Here is a 23,336-nt window from a genome sequence, read left to right on the forward strand (position 1 = left end):
AGCGGTTCTTCTCATACCTATCTCTAATGATTCATTAGCAAAATGCTACTTCTCGCTCCTAAAGCCTTGGGCACCGCTGGTTTAGAGGTATTCATTCCCAAGACAAGAATGTCTCCAGCAGGGGACACCAAAATGATTCCATTAAAATGGAAGTAGAGACTGCCACCTGGCTACTTTGAGTTCGGTTTTCAGAAATCTCAACCCTGCAGCTACAGGAAATACAGGTTTATTTTAAGGCAATCACAGAACAATCCTGCTCCCTTACCTATGTCTTGAGTTGGGAATTTAAAGCCCTGAGCTCATAGTTTTCTTTCACCACGTTCTTGAGTGCACTTGGAAGCAGCCGACTAACCCTATTGTATTCTTTATCTCCATTATATTGTTCAGTGGTAGCAACTACTTGGTCACCCAGAGCCTTACCTTCTATAGGTATTTGATTCCAGGTGAGTTTAGGTGACAATTAATGTACCTGTCTTGCCACTGTGTGCCATAGTCACGTGTCACCTTTACCCTTGGCAATAGGGTCATTAATGCCTTTAAATCTAACCGTATTAACTCAAGATTCCTATCCTTAAGGTTCTATTCCTCCGGAATCATTTCTACTACCTGTAATGTATTTGAGATTGATTTGATAATGACACTAATAGTGTTAACCAGGGTTCGATCAGGAAAGGAGAAACAGTAGCAGTATTGTGTAATAAGGGATTTATTAGAGGAATAAGGCCTTCTACATTTTTGGAGAAACTGGGGAAATATGCAGCTGAATGGAGAAGCTGGAGGATCAGAGAAAAGATACTAATCAGCCTTCTGAAATCAGGCATGTCCAGTTGTTAGAGCAGGATCTAGAGAGTTGGTGGAGTTTACATGGAAGGCTGTTGCCTCTGTATCTGGAGGTTGGCCTGGGGTTGCTGTTGGTCAGAAGGGCTGAGATTTGCTAAGAAAAGCTTGATATGAGGTCACCTGGGTGGCTCATTCAGTTAAGCATCCAACTCTTGATCTCAGCTCAGGTCTTGATCTCGGGGTCATGAGTTCAAGCCCCGCTTTGGGCCCCACGCTGAGCATGGAGCCTACTTTAAAAAAAAAGAGAGAAAGAAAAAGGAAAAGTTTGATGGGGAGTGAGGGAAAGTGCGTATATAGCCTGGGACCTGCTGGCACCTCTAACCATGACAACCTTCAGAGAATAATTGCCACTGATGTACTTCTCTGCCTTCTAACTTCAGCACTCTAAGGAAGAGAATTCTGGGAAATACAGTTTCAGCTTACCCAAATCAACACAGTACAAAACCACCACATGCCATGTATTAGCTGCCTGATAGTGAGCAAACTGTTTCATGTCTATGAGTTTCTCTAAGTCTCTTTTCCATCTCAGGATTTGGGCATTGTCTTCTGCAACACTGTCACCAGTTTTCTGGAAGATGCCCTGTTGCTGGTATGTCCCACTTATGGGCACTACCTTCTCCCACTGGCCATCTAGGACTCCCTCTCAGCCCCAGGACTTGTGGCAGTCTTTGCCAGTTGGGGCTACTTCTCCCTTCCAGGCAGCCTTCTTGGGCAGTCCACACAGGCCCTCAGAAAACAGGCAAACATCTGTGCTCCACTAAAATCTGGATGTGCAGCTTGCTCCCAAGAGAGTTCTCTGGGCTCACTATCCAGGCCAGGAAACCGTAGCCACTGGCTTCCAGATCATTTTCAGGCCTGAGTCCCTCTGTGCCCCACTGTCCAATCGATTCAAGTCAAGCTCTTGGAGTTCTTTTCTGCAATCCCCCTAAGTAGGGTATAGTAAGAAAGAATCAACACCTAACCTTCCCCTTGGCTGGGGGAGGGAGGAGTGGCAACCTTCTCCAGACAGATTTTCACTACCACCTGTTTTTCCACTTGAACTCTCTTATACAGTCTGGACGTGGGTAATGGACTATTGATCACCCCTTTTCCAAATCTGCAGAAATAGTCCACCATCTTGATTTAGAATGTGGTGGTAGTGGAGAACAGTTGATACCTGTCTTTCTTTCCCTGACCTTTGGGCCCTCTGCCCAAATTTTGAGATGGGAAATGTTCCATTTAACATACTGTTACCTATAGAAAGAGCCTAACACAGTGCTTGACACAAGACAGACATTCACTAACAGAGGTGACGGTGGATGGTCAAACATGTGAATCAATCCCACCTTCGAAATGGTTGGAACCCTCTCCCCCTAAGCCAGACTGAAAAGGAGTTTGTACCCTCATGTAAGGCTTAAAAGGTAGTTGCCTGGCCCTCCCTATGCCTCATCTACATGTCTCTTCCAAATACAATGTTTACAGCCATCGGAGTCCAGTAGCTTCTGTACGCAGATCCATAACCCACACTCAGTGACAAATCACAAGTCCCAGGAGGTCAGGAACCAGCTTAGCTGTTCACAGTGGGGGAAGAGAGCAATGAGCCCTCTCCTGTTCTGAAGTCCCATCTCAGTCACAGTAGATGGAGTGGGAACGTGACCTCGTGCGCTGAGCCCCGGGTAGCCAGTGCGCCCTGGTCTGACATCCAGGCTGGCCTCTGTCTTGATTAGTCAGTCTCTGTGCTAATCTGGCATTTCTATATTGTGAATATTAGCCTTGTTTGTGGGCGTGGAGATACTCAAATCCACAGATGCCCAGAAACACCAGCAGCGTGTATGTACAGTCACATCTTTACTCAAAGGTGCACACGCAGTTACTTTCCTTGAGTTTAAAAGTAGAAGTCACATGAACTTGGAAAAAATAAACTGAGCTGATCTGGGGTGCGATAACGTATTAAGGAAGCATTTATCTGCTTCAAGTCTTTCTCTTGGCCTCCTAGTCTTTATGTCTTCATTCCTTTGGTTGTTAGTTCCCCAACACAGGCACGGCCTCCAAGAAATTCCAAACCCAGAAATACAGCGTCGAGTCATCATTTTCCAGATTGTAGGCACATACTGAGAAAGGTTCAATTTAAACATGAGGGCAGGGATTGGCAAAAGTTTTCTAGAAACGGTCTGATAGTAAATATTTTAGGCCTTCTGGGCCTTATGGTCTCTTTACAGTGACTCAACTGCTGTCCCAGCAGGGAAGTAGTCCTAGACAATAACAAACCAATGAGTACAATTATGTTCCAATAAAACTTTATTTGCAAAAACAGTCAGTGGGCCAGATTCAGCCCATGGGCCTTAGTTTGCCGACCCCCACACTAGAATCTAAAGAAGACAGAAGCCATCAAAACTGGCTTCACAGGTCTTCCAAACGTTGATAGGGGCTCCATTTTATCTCCTGCAGAAAGGACAAAAATCCACTGTTTTGGGTGTGGCATCAGTTTTCTTCTAATTATTTTGTGTTGTGCTTTGGTATTTTGATGTTCTTCTGAACGAGTTTTCTCAATCCCTCCTTTTTGTCTTTATTTTTCTCTTTCTGCATATATATCCCTAAATGCTTCCCATTCTTCTTCATTCTGTCCCCTTGCACCCACAGGGTTTGGAGATTTTAGAATGAGACTCTTTCACATCCATCCTTGCTAAAAATCCTGGTTTCATTCAGGTTCCTCATCTGTATTGGAGTACAGAGGCAATGTACAGCAAAGAACACTCATCTGGATCACTAGGTAGGACATACCACCACCTTGCTGTGTGACTTTGAGCCAATCACCTAACCTCTCTGAGCTTCCCTTTCCTCATCTGTCAAATGAGAGAGTTGGCTAACTGATCTCTAAAATCTCTTCTAGCTCTAAGCTTGAGATTTTAAGAAGCTGCAGCCTCAACTTGAGGCAGCTGTCAGGGGCCATTAATTACAGTGTCACTCACAGACCTTAATGAAACTGCCAGGAGGTCACAGAAATTAATCACATGATCTCTGGTACTTGGCAACCTTCACAGCTGAGGGGGTGGAGATACCAGCTAACCTGAGAGAATCTGAGAACCCAGCCCACTGACAAATGACTCCAGGACTCCTATGCTCCAGGAAAATTAACTTGCGTTCCTAAACGGCCATTGAAGTAGCTACAAAATGGGCACAAATATTGACTCGTTGGAAACAGGACCCTAGGGAGCTACAGTTGGAGGTAGGAGGCTTTCTCTTCTCCACCAGTCCCTCCTGTGTTGTATGGAGCTCTCCTGGCCACATAAAGGACACCTCTCAAAGCCCACCAAATAAATGTATGAGTAGGTCATGAGGAAATGGAAGCAAATTCCAGCATGTGCCAGAGGAAAGAGGCTTTCTCTGCAAGCAGAGGTGAGAGACCTCAGGGAGGATCAAGGAACCAGGACTCTGGCTGAGGCAGGGGCTGGTGGTGGTTGGCAGCTGAGGTGGGGGCCGTGGGGGGAATTTATACAGCATCATCCCCACTCTCTCAGGCTCCCCCAGCTCATAGCCCAGCGGCTCGTGGATGCAGCAGATGGGCAGGGGGCTGGCACCCTCCCCCGCTTTCTTGGACACAGTCTCAAGGGATGGGGAGGGAGTGGAGAAGCCCACATCCTGGCCTCCAGGAGAGCAGGCCTTTATTGTCTGACTCTGCTAAAGCTGCCTCATTTGTAGCCTAAATAATTCACTCACCAATCTCTCAAGGAGCATTAGAAGGAAAACAAAACCCAACCCAGCCCTCACACTCAGGTTCCCACTGCACCGAAGGCAGGCCAGGAGTCTGGGAGGCTGGGAGGCTGGGAGGCAGCCCCAACCTGCATAGAAGGCCTGCCTTCAAAGGTTCACTGGGACTGGCAACCTTCCAAAAACAGCCTGGGGTCTGGTTTTGTACAGCCCTGGAGCTAAGAATGGTTGTTACATTTTTAAAAGGCTTTTTAAAAAAACAAAATAAAACAAAACACAACAACAAAGAAAAACATGTCAGAGACTGTATATGGCCTGTAAAGCCTAAAATAATTGCTACCTGGCCCTTTCCAGAAAGTTTGCCAAACCCCTTTGTCCATTCTGCAGTCTTAAAGGAAGAGAAAGAGATGACAACCTCTGACCTACTCCTTTACTACCGCACTCCCTGACCCCACTATGTGCAGAGATTCAAAGTTGGCAGAGTTCTGATATTTACAATCGAGTGAGAAGCTGGCATCATTTTCTCCCCCATTACCCAAACCAGAACTAAACAAAAACAAGAAGAAAAACCTTCGAGTGGGGTGAACAGTCTTGGTTCTGCTGCTTGGGGAAGAAGAGAAAGAAGCAGGGAGGGGCTGAGATTCAGCCTCAGCCAATCATGGGGGTGGGGGTGTGTGTGTCAGAATTCAGCATTGTCCTGGTGGTCTCTACTGATACCCCTCCCTTCAGGCTCCACACCCTCCACACACACCCTGTGATTCTGGTGATCCCAGCTGATCCCAGCTGATCCTAGCAGTCACTGAGCCTATAATTCTTTTACTGATGAGATATCCAACTAGTCCCTGTCTCTGAGTCCCTGAAGCCTGTGTCGGTCTGACTCTGCCAACCCTCAATCCTGGACAGAGGCTCTATCCAGCCCTGCAAGGCCTCCCCTACTACCCAGCAGGGCCTTGGAAGGGAGAGGACTGTGACCAGCCCTGGAGTCCACCCAGAGCCTCTCCTGGAGCCAGAGCTTCTGAGAGTTCCATTCAGCTTAAGCACTCGGGAAGAGATGTGTCAGACTAGACACAATGGAGCTGCCAGCTCAGAGCGCCCCGGGTGTAACTGGGGTGAGTGATCTCTGGCTGTCATGGGGCCTGGTAGTAATTTGGGGGGCTGAGGGCAGAGTAGAGATCCAGTGGTCCCACATGCTGGCATATAAGTATTCTGGATTACTTCAGGTAACAGGGACCTGTTCTACAGTCTCCCAAGAAAAATGTTGCTGCTATCCTGCCAGTCCTTTGTAGGTTCCTGTTCTTGAGCTACAAATAATATGGAAGGCCCAAGTTGAATCCCATATCCAGGTTAAGCCAAAGGCCTTAGAGATTTGGAAGGCCAAACTGGAAGATCTGGGGCAAGTCATCTTACCTCTTTGGGACTCAGCTTCCTCATCTGTTAAAATAAGCAAATAAACAAAAACCTGAGGTCCTTGGATGGGGGTGATTTTAAGGTCCTATCCATCCCATTCCCAATGAATAGCCCAGACTAGGCCACACCTCTGCAGAGCTTTGCTGGAAAGTTGTCTAGCTTCACGTTGGCTTTCCTTCCCCAAGTCAACCCAGTCCCAAGCAAACCAGAGATACAGCTGGTCTCTCAGGGAGGAGAGGTTTTCCTTCGGCATGTTGGCAGCTTGCTGGGTGTTCGGACTGACATGAGGGAGGGAGGTGGCGGGTGGTGAATGTGACGTCTTGTCTTCGTGCCTTGTGGTGAGGGGGTGGCTGAAGGGCTGTGGGAGTCTCACCCTCGTACCCCCAACATGCCCACAGCATATGGTCCAGAAGCTGTACACAGTCCCATACCTTTAATGTCAATTAGCTCAATTGTCTTTCAACAACTCTCCAACTTGACTGGACATTCTTCAAGGGCAGGAATTGTATCTTGACCTTCTTCTGGGTCCCCCAAGAGAACCCAGCACAACACTAGGTATGTGGCCGGAGATCTGTCCTTATCTGCTGAGCAACTCAATTGAAATGCCCATGGAAAGAGTGATTCTGCACTTGGCACTGGGCGTGTGTCCAGGTAAGTGAATCTCCACTTTTGTTGGCTGATAACAATACCATTCTTCAGTCCATGGCTCGGTCAAGCTGTCCTGTCTAGGCCGTGACCCCAAGAACTATCGTGTGACCTAGAGAGCAGGCAATGGGAGAAGGCTGGAGAAGGGAATGCCCAAGACTCCCCAGGAGATATAGGTCATATGAAGGTCATTGATGCTGATCCCTTAGCCCTAAAGCAGTGCAGACTGGGAGAGCCTGGCTGGCTTGGCCTACACAAACATAAATCAGCACACCTCACCACTGCTTGCCTCAGAGTGGTGACCCAAACTGCAAGCACAGCGATCTATGGGCGACCAACCCAAACCTATAAAACAGTGACAAATGTCACAAGCCCTGTGGTGGGTCTCACTGTCTTCTGGTCTTAACCACACTCAGAATGGCTGTCTCCCTTGCCTGCTTGCAGATAGGAAGCTCGCCACTTTTTCTTGCTGTAGCTCCTTCTGTTCTGTGCTCTCCAAATATGTGGCTCTCTTCAGAGCCCTGAAGGCTGCCTTCTCTTCTCTGTTTACGTGTCTGCTTGTTTGCTCTGTATGGTGGTGGAAAGGGAGGGCAGGAGGCAGAGTTCTGCCTTGCCCCAAGTGTCACTCCTCTGTTCAAAGGGTGATGGCAGAACCATGCCACTGATTAGCTATGGCACCCATGGAATTGCTAACGAGTTTGATAAAATTTTAATTACCCCTTATTCCCTGGAGCAGGCAGCGAACCACGAAAGTAATAATCCTCTTGGGTGCCGTCGAAATAAGATAATAAAGTGAGTGGAAGATGGGTGTGCGCTGTAGGGAGTTAATCCTGGGGGTTGGGGCGGGGTCTGAGGCAGGGGTGGGTGGGCGGAGTGGCTCCCCCCCACCCCCCCTCACAGACGCCCCTCCAAATTATCTGGACCATTTCCTAATTCTCTACCTTGTTCTTATGGACCTGGCATTTTCTGGGAGACAAACTTACCCTAGGGAGAAGAGGAAACCAAGGCATATGGAGCATCAGGGATTAGCCCAGGACGCATCAGATTTCAAATCCTGAGGCCCTAACTCCAGTCCCCAGAGTGGAGACAGTCCAGAGGGACTGTCCAACCAGGCATGTGCCCACATAGTCATGGATCTCACCTTGGGACATGGATCTCCTAGACCCCCCGGCTCCTGCGCCCCCCTCTGTCCCACCCCATGTGAAGGGGGAAGAGTAGGGTGGGATGGAGTGGCCATCCCCGGATACCTTGGTGGTTTTGACTTTGTGCCCGCTGCTGCAGCTCCATCCTGACAGATCCGGGAGCACTTTGCACTCCTCCCCCGGCAGGCAGGGCTCCATCTGACACCACCACTTCTGCAGGACAATGGAGGCTGTGGGAGCAGGGGGCAGTGAGGGCAGCTCTAAGCCGTCCTCGAGGACAGAGTGCAGTCAAGGGCAGGAAGTCCATGGAGAATGAAGGGCGAGTTTGCACACCACTGGCTTTGGGTCCTGCATTCCCCTGTCTTCCCTGACTCCTGGCTGCCCAGAAAGGCAGTCTCGGGCTGAGGCTGGGGCACACACCATATCACATTCGATCCCACTGATCCCTACACGTCACCAAAGACAGCACGGAGAGAAGGCAGGGCAAGTTCTCGAAGGAGCCTTCCGGTCAGCAGAGGGGTACGATCTTCAACATTCCCACCTGGTGTATGTGAGCAAGTGCGCACCCCAGGCCAGGAGTGCAAAGCAGGCATGCGCGTGAGCACAAGTGGGCACGTTTATAGTCCTGCCACGTGAGTGTGAGCTCACGAGCACGGGTGGGATCGTGAGAGAGAGGTGGGTGTGAGTGACATATGTGTGTCCACGTGAAGGCCACCGAAGAATGAGAGGGGGGTGCATGTAAGAGGCCGGTGGAGGAGCAGGAGGTGAAGAGGTCAACGTCTGACGCCATGTTTGGGAGAGAAGATTCAAGTGACAGAATGTCTAGTGCTAGGCAGGGAGTGTGGATAAGAGGGAGGGCAGGCGCAGATCAGGACCTCTCCTTATCTATGAAGCGGGGATGGTCCCCATCTGCCCTCCTCCCCCCAGAGGTTACCCATCATTTGAGACTGATCCCGAAAGCCCTGGGCTGGTATGAAATTGCATCCCAAGCAGATGGTGCGGCCTGGACAGACCTTCTTATCTCTGTGATTGGGCCCTCCCCGCCGGGGCCCGGCCTCTCACTCACCGTCCACGCAGGAGGGCTTTGTCCGCGTGGTGCCGGCCACCTGGCCAGAAAAGCAAGAGCACTGGACAGTCTGGGAGCGCTCCTCGATGCGGTTCCGGTTGCAGCAGCGATGAGCAGCAATCACCTCGCAGGTGCCCTGTTTCACCAGGACTGGAGCGACCAGACAAGGTCAGGGGCCCAGCCCACACTGCCTGGCAGCCCTGCTCCCCTCCCACCTGCCCTGCTTGTTCTTGGGCCCTCCTCCCAGCCAAGGGGCGGGGTGTTCAAAGGATGGCCAACTGCAGGGGAGGAGGAGGAAACGAAATCCTCCTGCGCCCTCTCCTTCCTTCTGCCCCAGTTAGGCCACGCTCATCTCTCTTTGGCAGAGCCTGGCCCTTGGGCAGAAAAAAGGTGGAATTCCCCACCAGGCCCCACTTCCTCTGGCCTCTTCCGGGTGAGGGCAAGGGCCCTGGGGGCTTACATTGCGTGGGGAGGATCATCCGCTTACACAGGCTTTAGCCATCCCAGAAGGAAAACCACAGAATTAGGCCAGGAGGCTACACTTAAGCCTCCACCCCAGGGCCTCTCTCCCTGCAGAACACCTTCTGGCCTGGAAGGAAAGGTGAGCCACAGGTCTGCCCACACTTTCTCTGGGCTGGGATCGCAGAGTGGGGCAGATTTTCCTGGGTGAAAAACAGAGAAGGAGCCAGAACCCCTAGAATCTGCATCTTACCTGGCCTTGGAGATCTGCCTGCTGTGAAATGGGGTGGGGCGGTGCCCAGCTCTGCCGGCAACCTGGGAAACCCTCCCCCAGGCTCTGCCTCCTCGCTCAAACCTGTGGGAGTTGGCTGCAAGGCAGCTGAGGCAAGGCGGGTCCACAGGCAGGCCAGGGAAAGTACCAGCAGCCAGTGGCCCGTACTCCAGTTCTGAGAGGTCCTCTCACGCATCCTGTCGAGAGAAGCACACAGCCGGCTCAAGGCTGAGCAGGAGCTCCCCAGCACCCGGCCCCAGCACCATGCGCTCTGGGAGGCCCAGAGGTGGGCAGGATGCACACCTCATCCCTAGGGGCTCTCCGCCTGGCACAAGCTCACCATACAAAGTGTGAGTGCCGTGGTAGGAAAGGGAGCAGGGAGACTGCCTGGTCGGGAAAGCCACAGACAGCTTTGTAGGGGAGATGCCATTTAAGAGGGTCTTTTTTTTTTTTTTTTTAAGATTTTATTTATTTATTTGACACAGAGAGAGAGACAGTGAGAGAGGGAACACAAGCAGGGGGAGTGGGAGAGGGAGAAGCAGGCTTACCGCGGAGCAGGGAGCCCGATGCGGGGCTCGATCCCAGGACCCTGGGATCATGACCTGAGCCGAAGGCAGCTGCTTAATGACTGAGCCACCCAGGCGCCCCCTAAGAGAGTCTTGAAGGATGAACCCAACATGGTCCCTTGGAGGGCTGTGCCATGGGAGGAACAATATTGCTGACCCCCATTTGTTGAGCACTTGACCCAGGCACGTCACATACATGCTCTTGCGGCTCTCATAACTGTCCTACAAAGTGGGATTATTTGTACCCACAGATGAGCAAACTGATCCTCAAAAAGCCTGGCAACAACTTAAACAAGCACCAATAAAGGACTGGCTAAATACATCCGTGGAGCATCTGTGCAAATGCAGTTACATCCAGGCCGCTGTAAAATAGAAGGAGGAAATGCTTTACGTACTGAGGCGTGCAAAGATCTCTAACGATAAGCCACCATTAAAGGGAAAACAAACAAACAAACACAAAGTGCAGGATGGTGTGTAGAAAATGCGTAAAAGGGAGGGATTATATATGTTGCTTAAATATGCATAAGCTAGCTCTGGAAAACGTACCAAAGAAAACCTAGTAACACTGATTGCCACCAAGAAGGGGAACCGGTTCACTCAGAGATGGGGGTAGAAGGGAGACTTAATCTTTCTCCCTGTTGCTTTTTACTGGGGGGAGGAGGGTTGAACTGAACTATAGGAATGTAATAGCAATTCAATTTTAACAAATTTAAATTTAGAAAAGAAGAAACGACACCAGGGCTAATAGAAGTCAAATGACTGCCCCAGGCCAGGGAGCACGTGGGTGGCAGAGCCCAAAGCCCAGAAGCCTGTCCTATTCCTACCCCACTACTTTGGCTTCTCCTTGGTTCTCTTCCTCTATCCTTGATGGGTCAGGCCTCCCATCTATCTCAGAGGACGAGCTAGAAACAGAGGGGATTCCAAGGAAGAAGAGGCAGAGAGCAGCAGGGGGCTGCCCAGGCATACCAGGAGTCTGGACCACCTCCCCTCGGCTGCACGACTGGCCCCTTGGGACATCGCTGGAGTCCCTCAGGCGTCAGCAGTCCTGGGAACACCAGAGACCAAACCAAATGCCGGGGCCTTGGATAGGGTGCTTAATCTCTGTCACCACCACCCGCCCTCAACTGTCACCCCTTCAGCTTTCTCCTCACTCACCTTTTTGGGGATCTTTCAGCTTCTGTCTGTTCATCCACAGGCCTCAGATTCACCCCACCTAGACAAGTAGGAAAGATTCTTGGGGGGTTGCCAGGGACAGAGGGAGTCCATGGCCCTGCAGAAGCGAGGGAGAGCCTGGGTGAGGACAAAAGGTACAATGGAGTAGAGCCCAATTCTGAAGCTGTTCTTCAAGGTGCAGGGTGGGGGGCGGAGGCTGTCCTCTGCCTTGCAGACTCTGCGAACACACAGGGCAGCTAGCCCGGGAAGAGTAGCCTGAGGGTTCCTCTGTCCCAGGAGTGAAGCAGGGCCGATAGTGGGGACGTGTCTAGTAATCCACGCTATCAGGGTTCTGGCCTTGGGAGGGAGCTGAAGGCCAGGGAAGGATTCCTGAGCAGGATCTGACAAAATGCGCTCCAAGAGGCCCCTGGAAAGGACCCTGAGGTCTTGAATCCTTTTGCCTCCACCTCCTACCCCCACTGCACCTGGGTCCCGGACTGGAGCAGAGCTGGCTCCATTCTGCCACCCTCACCCCCATTTCCAGTCCGGAGGGCTAGAATGGGGCGCCTCCCGGTCCCTAGCCTCAGGGGCTCCAGCCCAACAGCTTCTCCATTTCTCCCGACGACCTCTCTTCCCTCAGCCTCCAAAGGGAGGTAGAGCTGAAGCATGAAGCAGGTAGGATGGTGGGGCCCAGAGAGGACTAGGCAGACAGACGCAGGAAGTGGTGCCAATACCGCACAGATGGGAGTGTTCCACGGGCAAGAGCTTCCCAGCCTTCTAGATGTATCTCTTTTCTGAGTAGGTATCTCCTCTCCCTGTCCCCTTCAGGAACCTTCATTTCGATCATTTCAAATACAGCTCTGTCTTCTCTCAGGCAGTCCTCATCCCTTTTCCCTCTGAGCTGCCACACCCGCCAACCCAGCTCTCCCATGAACCCCAAGACCCAAAAAATGGGGGGTGTGCTTTTGGGCTGAGTCCTCAGGCATTCTATTCCCTACCTCAGGGAGAAGGGGAAAAGGAAGCTTCTGGGGTTTGTTCTGGGGTTCCACACTCCTGCCTCAGTTTACCAGCCGATTTTCCCCAAACCTAGATGCAAGGTATGGGGAAGCTGAGTTAGCAGACGGCATACCAGCGTGGAGTTGAGGATGTGGACCGCGAGAAGCTTTAAGTTTCCCTGCCTTCTCCCGGCCCCCTCCGGCGCCCACTCATTGCTCCAAATTTCTGAGCCCCCAGCCGCAGGATCTACCCGCCCCACGGCGGTGCCCACTTACCTCTGAGTCCCGCACCAAGACTCCGAAAGGCGGACTTCAGGAGGGAGCAGCCGGCTCGGGTGCTGTCAAGTCAGGAGCCCCGTGTCCCTCACCAAGTTGCCGCCGGGTCCCCGAGGCGGCGGGGCTTCGGCCAAACTGGCATCACGGTCTTGCCCGACCCCGCCCTGGGCACGGGGAACTCCTGGCCCGCCCGGCCAGCTCTGCAAGGCTCAGCCGGGGTGTTTCTGAGGCTCCCGCCGGCAGGCCAGGGAGCGCGCAGCCGCCGCCGCCTCCCTGTCGCCGGGGGCCGTCCCCGCTCCGCTAGCCCCCGCCGCCTCCTCCCGGACAGCTCCGGGCGCCGCGCAGTGCGCTCGGCGGGGCGGGCGGGCACAGACGCGCGCAGCGGCCCCTGGCGGCCGAGGCCAGAAGAGCGAGGAGACGCCTGCCGGTCCCGCCGTGCTGTCCGCAGTCCGGGCGAACGTCTCCCTGGTGCAGGCCGGGCTAACCCAAAGAGGTCCTTCAAAACTCTCCGCCTTGTGGCTTCTGGGGTGGGAGGGGGCTGCGTGTGAGGAGGGATTGCCAAGACCCCCAAGGGTTTGGAGTCTTGAAGATTCTAGAACTGCACTATCCAGTAGGATAGCCACTAGTCGTATGTGGTTATTTAAGTTTAAATACAAATTAAATAAAATCTAAAAATTGTTTTTTATTTGCTGTTGACATCCCCACTGACCATTTGGTGCTGGAGCTAGGGATCTTTCTGTCCTGGCTCTGTGGCCTAATTGTAGCCACATCATGGTGGGTGCGGTGAAGAGCAGGTATTAGGGAGCAGGGTGACACAGAGAAGTGGTAAGCCAACTGCCCCAGAAACACTGAGTAATAAAAATAGCCAGGATGTTATATTTTTTCATCAGTCTTGGCTTGCTGTTGTTGTTTATGCCATTTATCTGAGAGCTGGTTCCAGTTTTTCTTAAACAGGAGGGAAATACCCATAGCAGCAGCATGGTCCTTCCTCCGTTTGCCTTTGCCACTCTATGGGCCTTTGGATCTGATTTTTCTTTTCTTGTGACTTCTATTTTTCTGGCTGTCTCTGCCTGAAATGTAGGTATAATTACAGCAAGCCTAAAGACCTGAACAAAGGGTCACCTGAGTGGCTCATTCGGTTAAGCATCTGCCTTTGGCTCAGGTCATGATCTCAGGGTCCTGGGATCAAGCTGGGCATTGGGCTCTCTGCTCAGTGGGGAGTCTGCTTCTCCCTCTCCCTCTGCACCTCCCCTCCCCCCAGCTCATGTTCTCTCTCTCTGTCTCAAATAAATAAATAAATATATATATATATATTAAAAAAATACCTGAATAACCAGTGTGCGATTTTTATTTGGAAGCGGCGAGGAAAGCCACCCGTTCTGGGGGCACATTTTAGCTCAGGAACAGAGAGGGTTATGTTCAGGGAGCATTCTGCCCACAGAGCCCAAAGATGGAGTCCCAACCATGAACTCGGTGCCAGTGATTCCTGAGGGCTACCCTGACTTGCATTAGGGCCACAGGGCTTTGTCCCCATTTGGACAGTGCCTGGGGTAGGAGGTGTCTCTGGAGATGTACTGATCAATTCCCTGATAGCTGCCTTAGGAACAGGTCTCTTTGGACTCAGCACCACTTCTCCCTTACAAGCAAGCGCTTAGCCTGGCCTCTGTCTCCCCCTGGCGGTGCCTACGGATCTTGTTCAGCCTGCAGGCTCAGCCTCTGCCTTCAGAGGAGGAAGGTCAAAGAGGGGTAACCCTCACTCTTCTCTCTGCCATTCACCTCCTCCTTAGCCCCTCCTCCACGATCCCGACAAATCAGCTTGGCTCATCAGACAGAACGGAGTTTGGGCGTTTGGGGACTGGCACGAGTGTGAGTCTCTCGTTGGCTGTGTGACCTCTTGCGGCAAGTCCTGTAAAATGACAGGCGCGTCATCGGTAAAAAGAACATAAAACCCACCTTGAAGGGCTGCTATTTGGTATAAATGGTCTAATATATGGCAAGTGCTTTGTAGCGGGCCTACTATATAGTAAGTCCGAACACTTATTGTTGTTATCCTTATTAACTAGCCCTGCTGTGGTCAGGGGAGGCCTAAATGTGGAGGGAAATTGGGTCCTGAGAAGGAAAGTGGAGTCAGAGTGGCAACCGCTCTCCCAGATCTAGAGGTGGTCGTCGATGGGGAACAGCGCCGTCAGGAGCCCAAGAACTTACCCCCGGCTCCCTAATTCAGGATGGTCGGCTCCAGCCCGCGTCCTCAGCACCCTCACAGCACACCCAGCACCAGCCCCTCGCCGTCGCTCTCACTCCAGCAGCCTCAGCCAGAGGTATTGTCACACCAGGTGCCTCACACCCAGCGGTGGCGGAAGCTGCCGGTTTCGCTCTGAAGTCACCAGTTCCATCACCCTCCTGGCTGAACCGAGGGCGAGGAGACACTACCCCCGCCCCCCTTTCACAATGGGGAAGGTCTAGCTGATGTCTCATCTAGAGCACGTATGAAATAGGATGTGCTTCCCTCGGTCCCCTTCCCACAACAGCAGACCCTTCTTCCCCAAAGAAACTGAGGCGGAGCGAAGCCTGAACGCGGCGGGAAGAGCAGCGAGCTGGTGGGGCGGTGCCGGGGGCGGCCCAGAGCAGGAGGAAGTTTTGCCGCGACCCGCCCTGCCCGCCCAGAGCCAATGGACGGGAAGAGCCCGCAGGAGCGAGCACCGCCCACCGCGCGCCCTAGGGGCGGGGCCGCCTCGGGGCGGGGCCACGGCCGAGGGCGGGGCAGGGAGGCAGCATGCTAAACCGGGTGCGCTCGGCCGTGGCGCACCTGGTGAGCTCTGGGGGCGCCCCGCCTCCGCGCCCCAAGTCCCCAGATCTGCCCAACGCGCCCTTGGCGCAGACCGCCGCTCCTCCAGAAGCGCCCAGGAGCCCTCCGGCGAGGGCTGAGAGCGCAGCGCCGGCGAAGACAGTAGAGGCTCGAGCGAGCTTCTCCCGACCGACCTTCCTGCAGCTGAGCCCAGGGGGGCTGCGACGCGCCGACGACCACGCTGGCCGGGCTGTGCAAAGCCCCCCGGACACCGGCCGTCGCCTGCCCTGGAGCACGGGCTACGCCGAGTGAGCGCCCCCGGGAAGACCCTGGGCAGGATGGGACCCCCAGCCCCCAGCCCCTTCCCCAGCTGGGCATCCCCGGCGCTGGGCTGCGTGCCCCTCGCCGTGCGCGGCGCGAGGAGTTCCCTTCTCCCAGGACCTTTGCTTTCCTTTGGGCTTCGGGCCGCAGCGACCCCCCCCCCCCCCGCCCCCTTAAGCCCTTTCTCAAGTCGGTGCAGTCTTCCTCAGGCCCTTTCAGCTCGTTGACTACTCTCACCCGCGCTGCCTCAGGACCTTGTTCCCTTCCAGAGCCCGGAGGGTGGAGGGCCCCGTGGAGGATGAGTTGGCCAGTTCTCAGTCGGGGCCCGGCAGTTTAATGGCTAAGGGAGGCGGGGATTCAAGGAGGGGGGGGTGCCCTTTTAATAGAGGAGATGGCGGCTGGAGAAACTCGCTCCTGGGCTTCCCGACCCCAGCGCCCCAGTTCTCTGTCCCTCTTACCGTTCCCCTCCCCCTCCACACCCAGAAATAGCCGGCGACACCAGGCGGCCTCCGGCTTCCCCAGGGGCGAGGGAGGGCGCCGCCCGGGGAAGCAGGAGGGTCCCCTTTGAATGCCTCTCGGAGGGAGGGCATGGCACTGGCCTCGCAAAGAAGTGGACGCCCGGTCGTAGTGGGGAGCCGCCGGCTGACCCCCAGGCCGCGTGTATTTTTAATGTATCTACTGGGAAAGCAGAGCACTGAGGGAGATGGGGGCGCTGAGGTCGCTGAGGGTGGTGGCTGGTAGACCCCGGGCCCCACCACTAGCTCCTTTAGCTTTCTGTTTGAGAAGAGTTGGTGGTTCTGTGGCTCCTGCGCAGTCCAGGTGGGCTTCCACCCCTACCCTATTTCAATTCCTGTTTCCCTGTCTGGGCTCGAGCACTTCCTCACTGCCAAAGCAGCAGAAACTTTCACTGGATGATTTTAAGATAAAGGTGGGTGTGCCCATGAGGGTGGGGTGCTGTGGAGGAGGCACTAGAAAAGTTGATTAGGCTCCAGGGTGGGATGGAGGGTCTTGGCAAGCAGGGTGGTTAAGATCTCCTGCTGCCCCTGCCCAGCCCCTTCCCCAGCAGCCCGTGGGGGTGCGCCCTTTGCCAGGGACCGGGGAACCGAGGCAGGAACAAGCTGCTGCTGGCCTTTCTGTGAGGTGGTGGGGCCTGACGCCCAGATGGTATTCCTTGTGCCTTGCCCTGCCTCCCTTCTCCTCCTCTTTCTGGCCTGGATCCCAGGTGGCTATGACCTTTCTAGGTTTGGCCAGCAGGCTAGAGAGGGTGTGTGTGTCTAAGGTGGGGGTTATTCCAGGACCTGGCCTGGTGTCCAACCTGATGTGGTCACTCTGGCCTGGCAGGGTCATCAACGCTGGCAAAAGTCGGCACAATGAGGACCAGGCTTGCTGTGAGGTGGTGTATGTGGAAGGTCGGAGGAGTGTTTCAGGGGCGCCTAGGGAGCCTAGCCAAGGCCAGGTAAGCCCCCACCCCCTTCCCTCGCCTCCAGAGATGGTGACACCTCTCCCCGCGGATTCTAGGCATCCAGTTATAAATCTCAGACCTAACTCCTCACCCAACTAGCTTTCTACCTCTGGCACAGAAGCTTCTACCTCTGGCACAGAACTGACATTGACCAGTTAGAATGTCAGGATAAATGTTCCATTTACCAGTTAGAATGTAGGTGCTCCTGTATTTATGGTTGATTTAATTCATTGCCAATGTTTATTTTTGTATCTTTTATCCTCCGAGTTTGGCTTTTTTTGATGCTTTACTTTCTGACACATAATAGGCCCTTGGTAAATGAGTGAATAAATCTAATTTGCCTTTCATACCAAAGTCTGACCTCCTCTCTGATGTTTGTATGGTTGCCTAGAGTCTTGCTCTTCTCCTTGTATCACACACACACACACACACACACACACACACACACACACACACTCTCTCCCTCATTCACCTCCAACTTTTCCTCCACCAGGGACTCTGCTTCTACTACTGGGGCCTGTTTGATGGGCATGCAGGGGGCGGAGCTGCCGAAATGGCCTCCAGGCTCCTGCACCGCCACATCCGGGAGCAGCTAAAGGACCTGGTAGAGATACTCCAGGACCCCTCGCCACCTCCCCTCTGCCTCCCGTCTACCCCAGGAGCCCCAGGTTCCTCTGATTCTTCTCACTTGGTTGGTCCTCAGTCCTGCTGGTCTTCACAGAAGGAAGTGACCCATGAGAGCCTGGTAGTGGGGGCCATAGAGAATGCCTTCCAGTTCATGGTGAGTGGGTGGTCCCCGGGCAGGAACCTGCTAGGCAGATACTCTGGTCAACTCTGTACGGGAATCAAATAGCCTAAGGGGCCCTGAGTACCCACAACACCTTTGAGGGCCTGAGCAGAGCTTGGTTCAGAGGGGAGGGAAGGGGGAGTTATACCCATGTCTGCCCTCCCCTCCTCCAGTGTGGCTTGGCTGGGCCAGTTTATTTCTGCAGATGGGGGCAGTGGTTGTGGGCCTGGAACCTGTTCTTCATTCACCCCCTCTGACCCTTCCTCACATGGCAGGATGAGCAGATGGCCCGGGAGCGGCATGGCCACCAAGTGGAGGGGGGCTGCTGTGCACTGGTTGTGGTCTACTTGCTAGGCAAGGTGTATGTGGCCAATGCAGGGGACAGCAGGTATGGGGAGGGGGGAGGGGGTCACCCTCTGGGATGGGGGAATAGAAGAGAATGAGGTGGTGGGTGTTACAAATCAAAAACTGGAGGGAGGGATGGTGTCAGGAGCGGTCACAGACATAAGGGATGGCCAGAAATAGCCACAAGGGGAGGAAAGATGGGGGTCTGGGTGAGGAACCCCAAGGGTCATTGTGGGGAAGCCCTGGTCTTTCTGGAATTCTCCACAAGGGGGCTGAGGAGAGCCCAGCCCAAACCTTTTCTTTCTCTGGGCAGAGCCATCATTGTCCGGAATGGTGAAATCATTCCCATGTCCCGCGAGTTCACCCCGGAGACTGAGCGCCAGCGTCTTCAGCTGCTTGTAAGTAGGAACTAACCTTCCTGCTCCCGTTCTTTGTTGACTCTCGTGGCTCTCTGTGGCTTGTGGCCCCACCCTCACCACCCAGACCGCTCCTTACTGGCTGCTCACTGGGAAGGCTGCTCTGCTCAGCAGCAATGGCTGAGCTGGTAGAGTACGTAGCAGGAAGGAATGTGGGCTACTCCAGGGCTCCCACTGGGGCTCCCACTGTGGCCCCCGCTGAGGAAGGAAGTGGAGTCAGAGGCGGGGAAAGGAAGTAGCCAAGGCCCCTGAGAGGCAGTATGGTTTAGTGCTTTAAAGTACTGACTCTGGAGCTGGACTGCCTGGGACTGAATCCTGGTTCGAGCCCTTTGCTCATTGTTTGACGTGCAGATGGTTCCCTTAAGTGGCATCAGTAGCTCCTGCCTTAAGGGTTGTCCTGAGGTTCGGCGAGTTCACATACATTATTCGTATTAGAACAGTGCATGGCACATGGTAAAGAAACCCCATTTAAGGCCCTGCTGTAATTAACCTCATCTGTACGGCAGGGTGTGCTCTAAGCCTAATGCCCCCCTGGCCCTCTGCTCTGTCCGGCCACTCCCAACCGCAGGGCTTCCTGAAACCAGAGCTGCTAGGTGGTGAATTCACCCACCTTGAGTTCCCCCGCAGAATTCAGCCCAAGGAGCTGGGGCAGAGGATGCTGTACCGGGACCAGAACATGACCGGCTGGTAACACTTCCTTCAGAGCTGGGGCCCGTTCCCATGGCAGCACAACCAGTCCCTCACCAGCAGCAAGGTGGAAGCTGGAGGCGGGGCCAGTCTGGGGGCTGGGGGCATGTGGTCCTTCTTAGGGGTTTGTGTGAGGGGCATGGCTCCTCCGGGAGAGGGGCTTTGATGCCTGGGTGATGCGTCCTCTGCTCCCCCCCTCCCCAGGGCCTACAAAAAGATCGAGCTGGAGGATCTCAGGTTTCCTCTGGTCTGTGGGGAGGGCAAAAAGGTAAACTCCATGGTAGAGGTGGGAGAGGGCAGGAGGACCCACCACAACCTGTCTAGGGAGGTGGAGGTTCTACCCCAGGGCAGGGGTGGGAGGGCCCACAGCTTCAGAGACTGGGAGAGGGCCGTGGCAGCACCCGTACTCATTCCCTTTAGGCTCGAGTGATGGCCACCATTGGAGTGACCCGGGGCTTGGGAGACCACAACCTCAAGGTCTGCAGCTCCACTCTGCCCATCAAGCCCTTCCTCTCCTGCTTCCCTGAGGTGAGCCGTATGGGGGCTTCCTCAACTATACCTTCCCTCTGGGGGCCCCGGGCTGGCTTTCTCCCAGGGTCCCTTTGTCCCCCAGCTCCTTCTCCACTCTCTTCTCCCCACCAGGTGCGAGTGTATGACCTGAGGCAGTACGAGCACTGCCCAGATGACGTGCTAGTCCTGGGAACAGATGGACTGTGGGATGTGACCAGTGACTGGGAGGTAGCTGCCACTGTGGACAGGGTGCTTTCAGCCTATGAGCCCAATGACGCCAGCAGGTAGGGCTCGTATGGCGGTGGGGGCGGGGGTGACAGTGGGGAAGGTAGGGGCAAAGGGAAGCAATGCTGGGGGCCCCACATGAGGGCCTGTGTATCGCTCTTCCCATATACATGTTGGAACATGAATGTGCACGTGTGCTTCTGGCAGGTACACAGCTCTGGCCCAAGCTCTGGTCCTGGGGGCCCGGGGCATCCCCAGGGACCGTGGCTGGCGTCTCCCCAACAACAAGCTGGGTTCCGGGGATGACATCTCGGTCTTCGTCATCCCTCTAGGGGGGCCAGGCAGTTACTCCTGAGGGGCTCAGCCCCACCCCTCCCACCACCCTCCTAGCCTCTCCATGCTTACCCTCTGCTGACCCAAACTCTGAACTTGTCTCCCTGACCTCCTTTAGTGGTAACGTGACTGAAGAAGGGGTGTCAGATCCAAAACTAATAGCTAGTGGCAGATAAACCAGATGGATAAAAATATGTGTCTTGGGGCACCTGGGTGGCTCAGTTGTTAAGTGTCTGCCTTTGGCTCAGGTCATGATCCCAGGGTCCTGGGATCGAGCCCCGCATCGGGCTCCCTGCTCGGTGGGAAGCCTGCTTCTCCCTCTCCCACTCCCCCTGCTTGTGTTCCCTCTCTTGCTGTGTCTCTCTCTGTTAAATAAATAACTAAAATCTTAAAAAAAAAAAAGTGTGTGTCTTTATTTACTTTGATTAGAAACCAAAAGGCTCTTTCAGGTGGTGGAAAGAACAGCAAAGCAGTCCTAAAAATGTAGTGCTCCCAGGTTCCGTCTCCCCCTTCTGCTTGTCCCACTCCGCGTGCTCTCATCCACTTCCAAGTCAGTATTTCCCCCAGATCTTTCCTGAGCTTTAGGCCCACATGTCCTGTCTCCTGAACATCTAGATATCCCACGGGCATTTCAACTCAGCGTACTTCAAATGGAATCCACCATTTCCCTACAAACGTGTGCCTTCTCCTGGTTCATCATGTCCATGGGTATCAGCTCATTAGCCCAAGTTAGAAATCTCAGCGTTGGTCACCTTTGGATTCTGGCTCTTCCCCAGCAAGTGAATCAGTCACTACGTGCTGTTGATTATATATCACAAAATATATTTCCTATTTGTCCACCTATCCCCACCCCTACTGTTACTACTACATTAGGCTTTTAACTCTATCTCCAGGTCATGCCCCTGTATCCCTGAATGTAACCTTTCCACAGTGGGAATCCAAGTTGGTTATTCCCTTGAGAGAACATTTCAGTGGCTCCCTACTGCCCCTAGACCAAAATCAACACTCAACTCTTGAGTGTGGCAGACAAGGACATTCATGATCTGGCCACCGCGTCCTTCCCTAGCCCTATCTTTCAGCCCCACCCCCACTCTCCTGGGGGTTCCGTAACTCTTGGGGCCTATTGTGGCTCCAACCCACTTAACATCTACTCATCACCTTATCTGGAAAACCTGACTCGTCCTTCAGGGCCGGGTATCCCATAGCCCTTGCGTGCCTCCAGCACAACCACTGCCTCCTGTAAATATAACATGGAGTAGCAGTTAAGGGCAGAGGCTCTAGAGTCCTCCTATCCAGGTCCTGGTGCCAAACCCACCACTAGCTCTGCAACCTCTCTGAGCCTCAATTTGCTTCTCAGCAAAATGGAAGTAACAGTGCTACCTCACAGAGTTGTTGTAAGGACTAAAGGAGTTCATGTCTGTCTGTGGAGCCAGGGGCATGCCATAAGGATTCAATAACTTGCTATCTTTAAGTTGTTTGTGTTTGCATTTGGACTGTTAAGTTCTTTGAAGACCGAAATCAATCTGCAGTGTATGTTTATTGAGCGGGTGAAGAGGCCTGGGGACCAAACTTCTCTGGACCTCAGCTTACTCATTTATCAAATGTGTGGGCTGCACTTCAGAGCTTTAAAATCTACATGACTCCTGACGTTCATTCATTCAGAGAATATTTCTTTTTTTTTTTTTAAAGATTTTATTTATTTATTTGAGAGAGAGCACATGAGAGGGGGGAGGGTCAGAGAGAGAAGCAGACTCCCTGCTGAGCAGGGAGCCCGATGCGGGACTCAATCCCAGGGCTCCAGGATCATGACCTAAGCCGAAGGCAGTCGCTTAACCAACTGAGCCACCCAGGCGCCCCAGAGAATATTTCTTGAAAAACGTACCTGCCACACAACATGCTAGGCAGTGGGGAGCGACAGGTGGGAGGGGGATAAAGGACAGCTGGGAGAGAGCACCAACTCTGGAGCCAGACGGGCCTGACTGTCTGAACTCTCACTCTGTTCCATACAAATCACAAAGATTTAGGCAAGCCACTTCTCTGAGCCTCAGTTTCCTTACAGGCAAAAGGAGATGGGTATACTTAACCCCAAGATCCGTGATGAGTACTAAAAGGACTGAACTATCGTTGCGCGTCTGCCCTCGGCTCAGGTCATGGTCCTGGGGTCTGGGGTCGAGCCCCGCATCGGGCTCCCCGCTCTGCGGGTGGCCTGCCTCTCCCTCTCCCACTCCCCCTGCTTGTGTTCCCTCTCTCGCTCTCTCTCTGTCAAATAAATGAATAAAATCTTAAAAAATAAATAAATAAATAAATAAATAAATAAATAAATAAATAAAAGGACTGAACTATGTAGCCAACAGGTCACAAACTAATGAAGTATTGGTAGACGTCCTCATCCTCCATCCTTATCCACCTTGACAGAAAGAGATACACGGGTAGGTAAATACCCGATGTGACGTATCAGACCGGGCCAAGGGACACTTGGCCCTAGCGGCACCGAAATAACGCACTGGGGATGGAAGTTGACTTCCCAGCTGGGGATCAGGAAAAGCCTCCAGGAGTGCCCTTTGACGGGTACTCAGTAATTGGACTCAAGGAAATTCCAGGCAGGGGGAAGGGAACTGTCAAGTGGAAAGGTGGCCTGGGTCTCAAGGGATCCGAAAGTCCTCAAGGCTGGGGCGTGAGGTTGGGCAGTACTTACGCGGCAGGGTTCTACTAGCTGGGGGCGGCCGTCTTCCGCAGCCCCCTCCCGCGAGGTCCCAGGGGGTGTAGGCGCGCGTGGCCGCTTGGCCACGGGAGGGCAGCAGCGGCCCTTTCCCGACCGCACCCCGAGCGCCTCACAACTTTCCCGACGCCGGTCCGCCCCTGGGCGCTGGAAGGCGGGGCAGAGGCTGAGTCCTCCAGGGGTCCCGCCCGCCGCCCACTCCCCGACCGGCCAGGGATTCCACCCTCGACCCCCGGCCAG

At 53.8% G+C, this 23,336-nt stretch overlaps 2 protein-coding genes across 7 annotated transcripts; one reads left to right on the forward strand and one right to left on the reverse strand.

The window, feature by feature from the left end:
- Positions 1-3,737: 3,737 nt before the first annotated feature.
- TAFA3 (TAFA chemokine like family member 3) lies at positions 3,738-23,229 on the reverse strand. 5 transcript variants are annotated; one of them, XM_064588648.1, is made up of 10 exons: positions 14,712-15,260; positions 14,283-14,412; positions 12,507-13,028; positions 12,234-12,321; positions 11,239-11,296; positions 10,066-10,445; positions 9,500-9,714; positions 8,788-8,937; positions 7,827-7,951; positions 3,738-6,691 (listed from the first exon to the last, which is right to left on the reverse strand). In XM_064588648.1, the coding sequence occupies exons 7-10, from the start codon at positions 9,711-9,713 to the stop codon at positions 6,680-6,682; spliced, it is 501 nt and encodes a 166-aa protein (XP_064444718.1). In that variant the 5' UTR covers position 9,714; positions 10,066-10,445; positions 11,239-11,296; positions 12,234-12,321; positions 12,507-13,028; positions 14,283-14,412; positions 14,712-15,260; the 3' UTR covers positions 3,738-6,679. The 5 variants fall into 5 exon arrangements, with proteins under 5 accessions (XP_064444718.1, XP_064444717.1, XP_064444719.1 ...); XM_064588647.1 differs by lacking the exon at positions 12,234-12,321; XM_064588649.1 differs by lacking the exons at positions 10,066-10,445; positions 12,234-12,321; positions 14,712-15,260 and adding an exon at positions 23,073-23,229.
- PPM1J (protein phosphatase, Mg2+/Mn2+ dependent 1J) lies at positions 15,259-20,773 on the forward strand. 2 transcript variants are annotated; one of them, XM_045896945.3, is made up of 10 exons: positions 15,259-15,599; positions 16,954-17,068; positions 17,568-17,855; positions 18,137-18,249; positions 18,520-18,604; positions 19,191-19,309; positions 19,514-19,577; positions 19,730-19,837; positions 19,952-20,103; positions 20,252-20,773. In XM_045896945.3, exons 1-10 carry the CDS (start codon positions 15,280-15,282, stop codon positions 20,397-20,399), a joined length of 1,512 nt encoding a protein of 503 aa, XP_045752901.1. In that variant the 5' UTR covers positions 15,259-15,279; the 3' UTR covers positions 20,400-20,773. The 2 variants fall into 2 exon arrangements, with proteins under 2 accessions (XP_045752901.1, XP_045752902.1); XM_045896946.3 differs by lacking the exons at positions 19,191-19,309; positions 19,514-19,577.
- Positions 23,230-23,336: the final 107 nt, after the last annotated feature.

Source organism: Mirounga angustirostris, unplaced genomic scaffold, assembly GCF_029215605.1.
Source record: "Mirounga angustirostris isolate CCGP_5_RB_7025 unplaced genomic scaffold, mMirAng1.0.hap1 SCAF_4, whole genome shotgun sequence".
NCBI classification, from domain to species: domain Eukaryota; kingdom Metazoa; phylum Chordata; class Mammalia; order Carnivora; family Phocidae; genus Mirounga; species Mirounga angustirostris.

Excerpts from the sequence above, each read along its gene's own strand:
- TAFA3 (XM_064588649.1), bottom strand. The coding sequence starts at position 9,713 with ATGCGTGAGAGGACCTCTCAGAACTGGAGTACGGGCCACTGGCTGCTG. Across the intron at positions 8,938-9,499 it reads AGGCAGATCTCCAAGGCCAG|TCCTGGTGAAACAGGGCACC; the intron begins GTAAGATGCAGA and ends TGGTCGCTCCAG. Across the intron at positions 7,952-8,787 it reads AAAGCCCTCCTGCGTGGACG|CCTCCATTGTCCTGCAGAAG; the intron begins GTGAGTGAGAGG and ends CTGCTCCCACAG.
- PPM1J (XM_045896945.3), top strand. The coding sequence starts at position 15,280 with ATGCTAAACCGGGTGCGCTCGGCCGTGGCGCACCTGGTGAGCTCTGGG. Across the intron at positions 19,310-19,513 it reads GACCAGAACATGACCGGCTG|GGCCTACAAAAAGATCGAGC; the intron begins GTAACACTTCCT and ends CCCCCTCCCCAG. Across the intron at positions 19,838-19,951 it reads TCCTCTCCTGCTTCCCTGAG|GTGCGAGTGTATGACCTGAG; the intron begins GTGAGCCGTATG and ends TCTCCCCACCAG.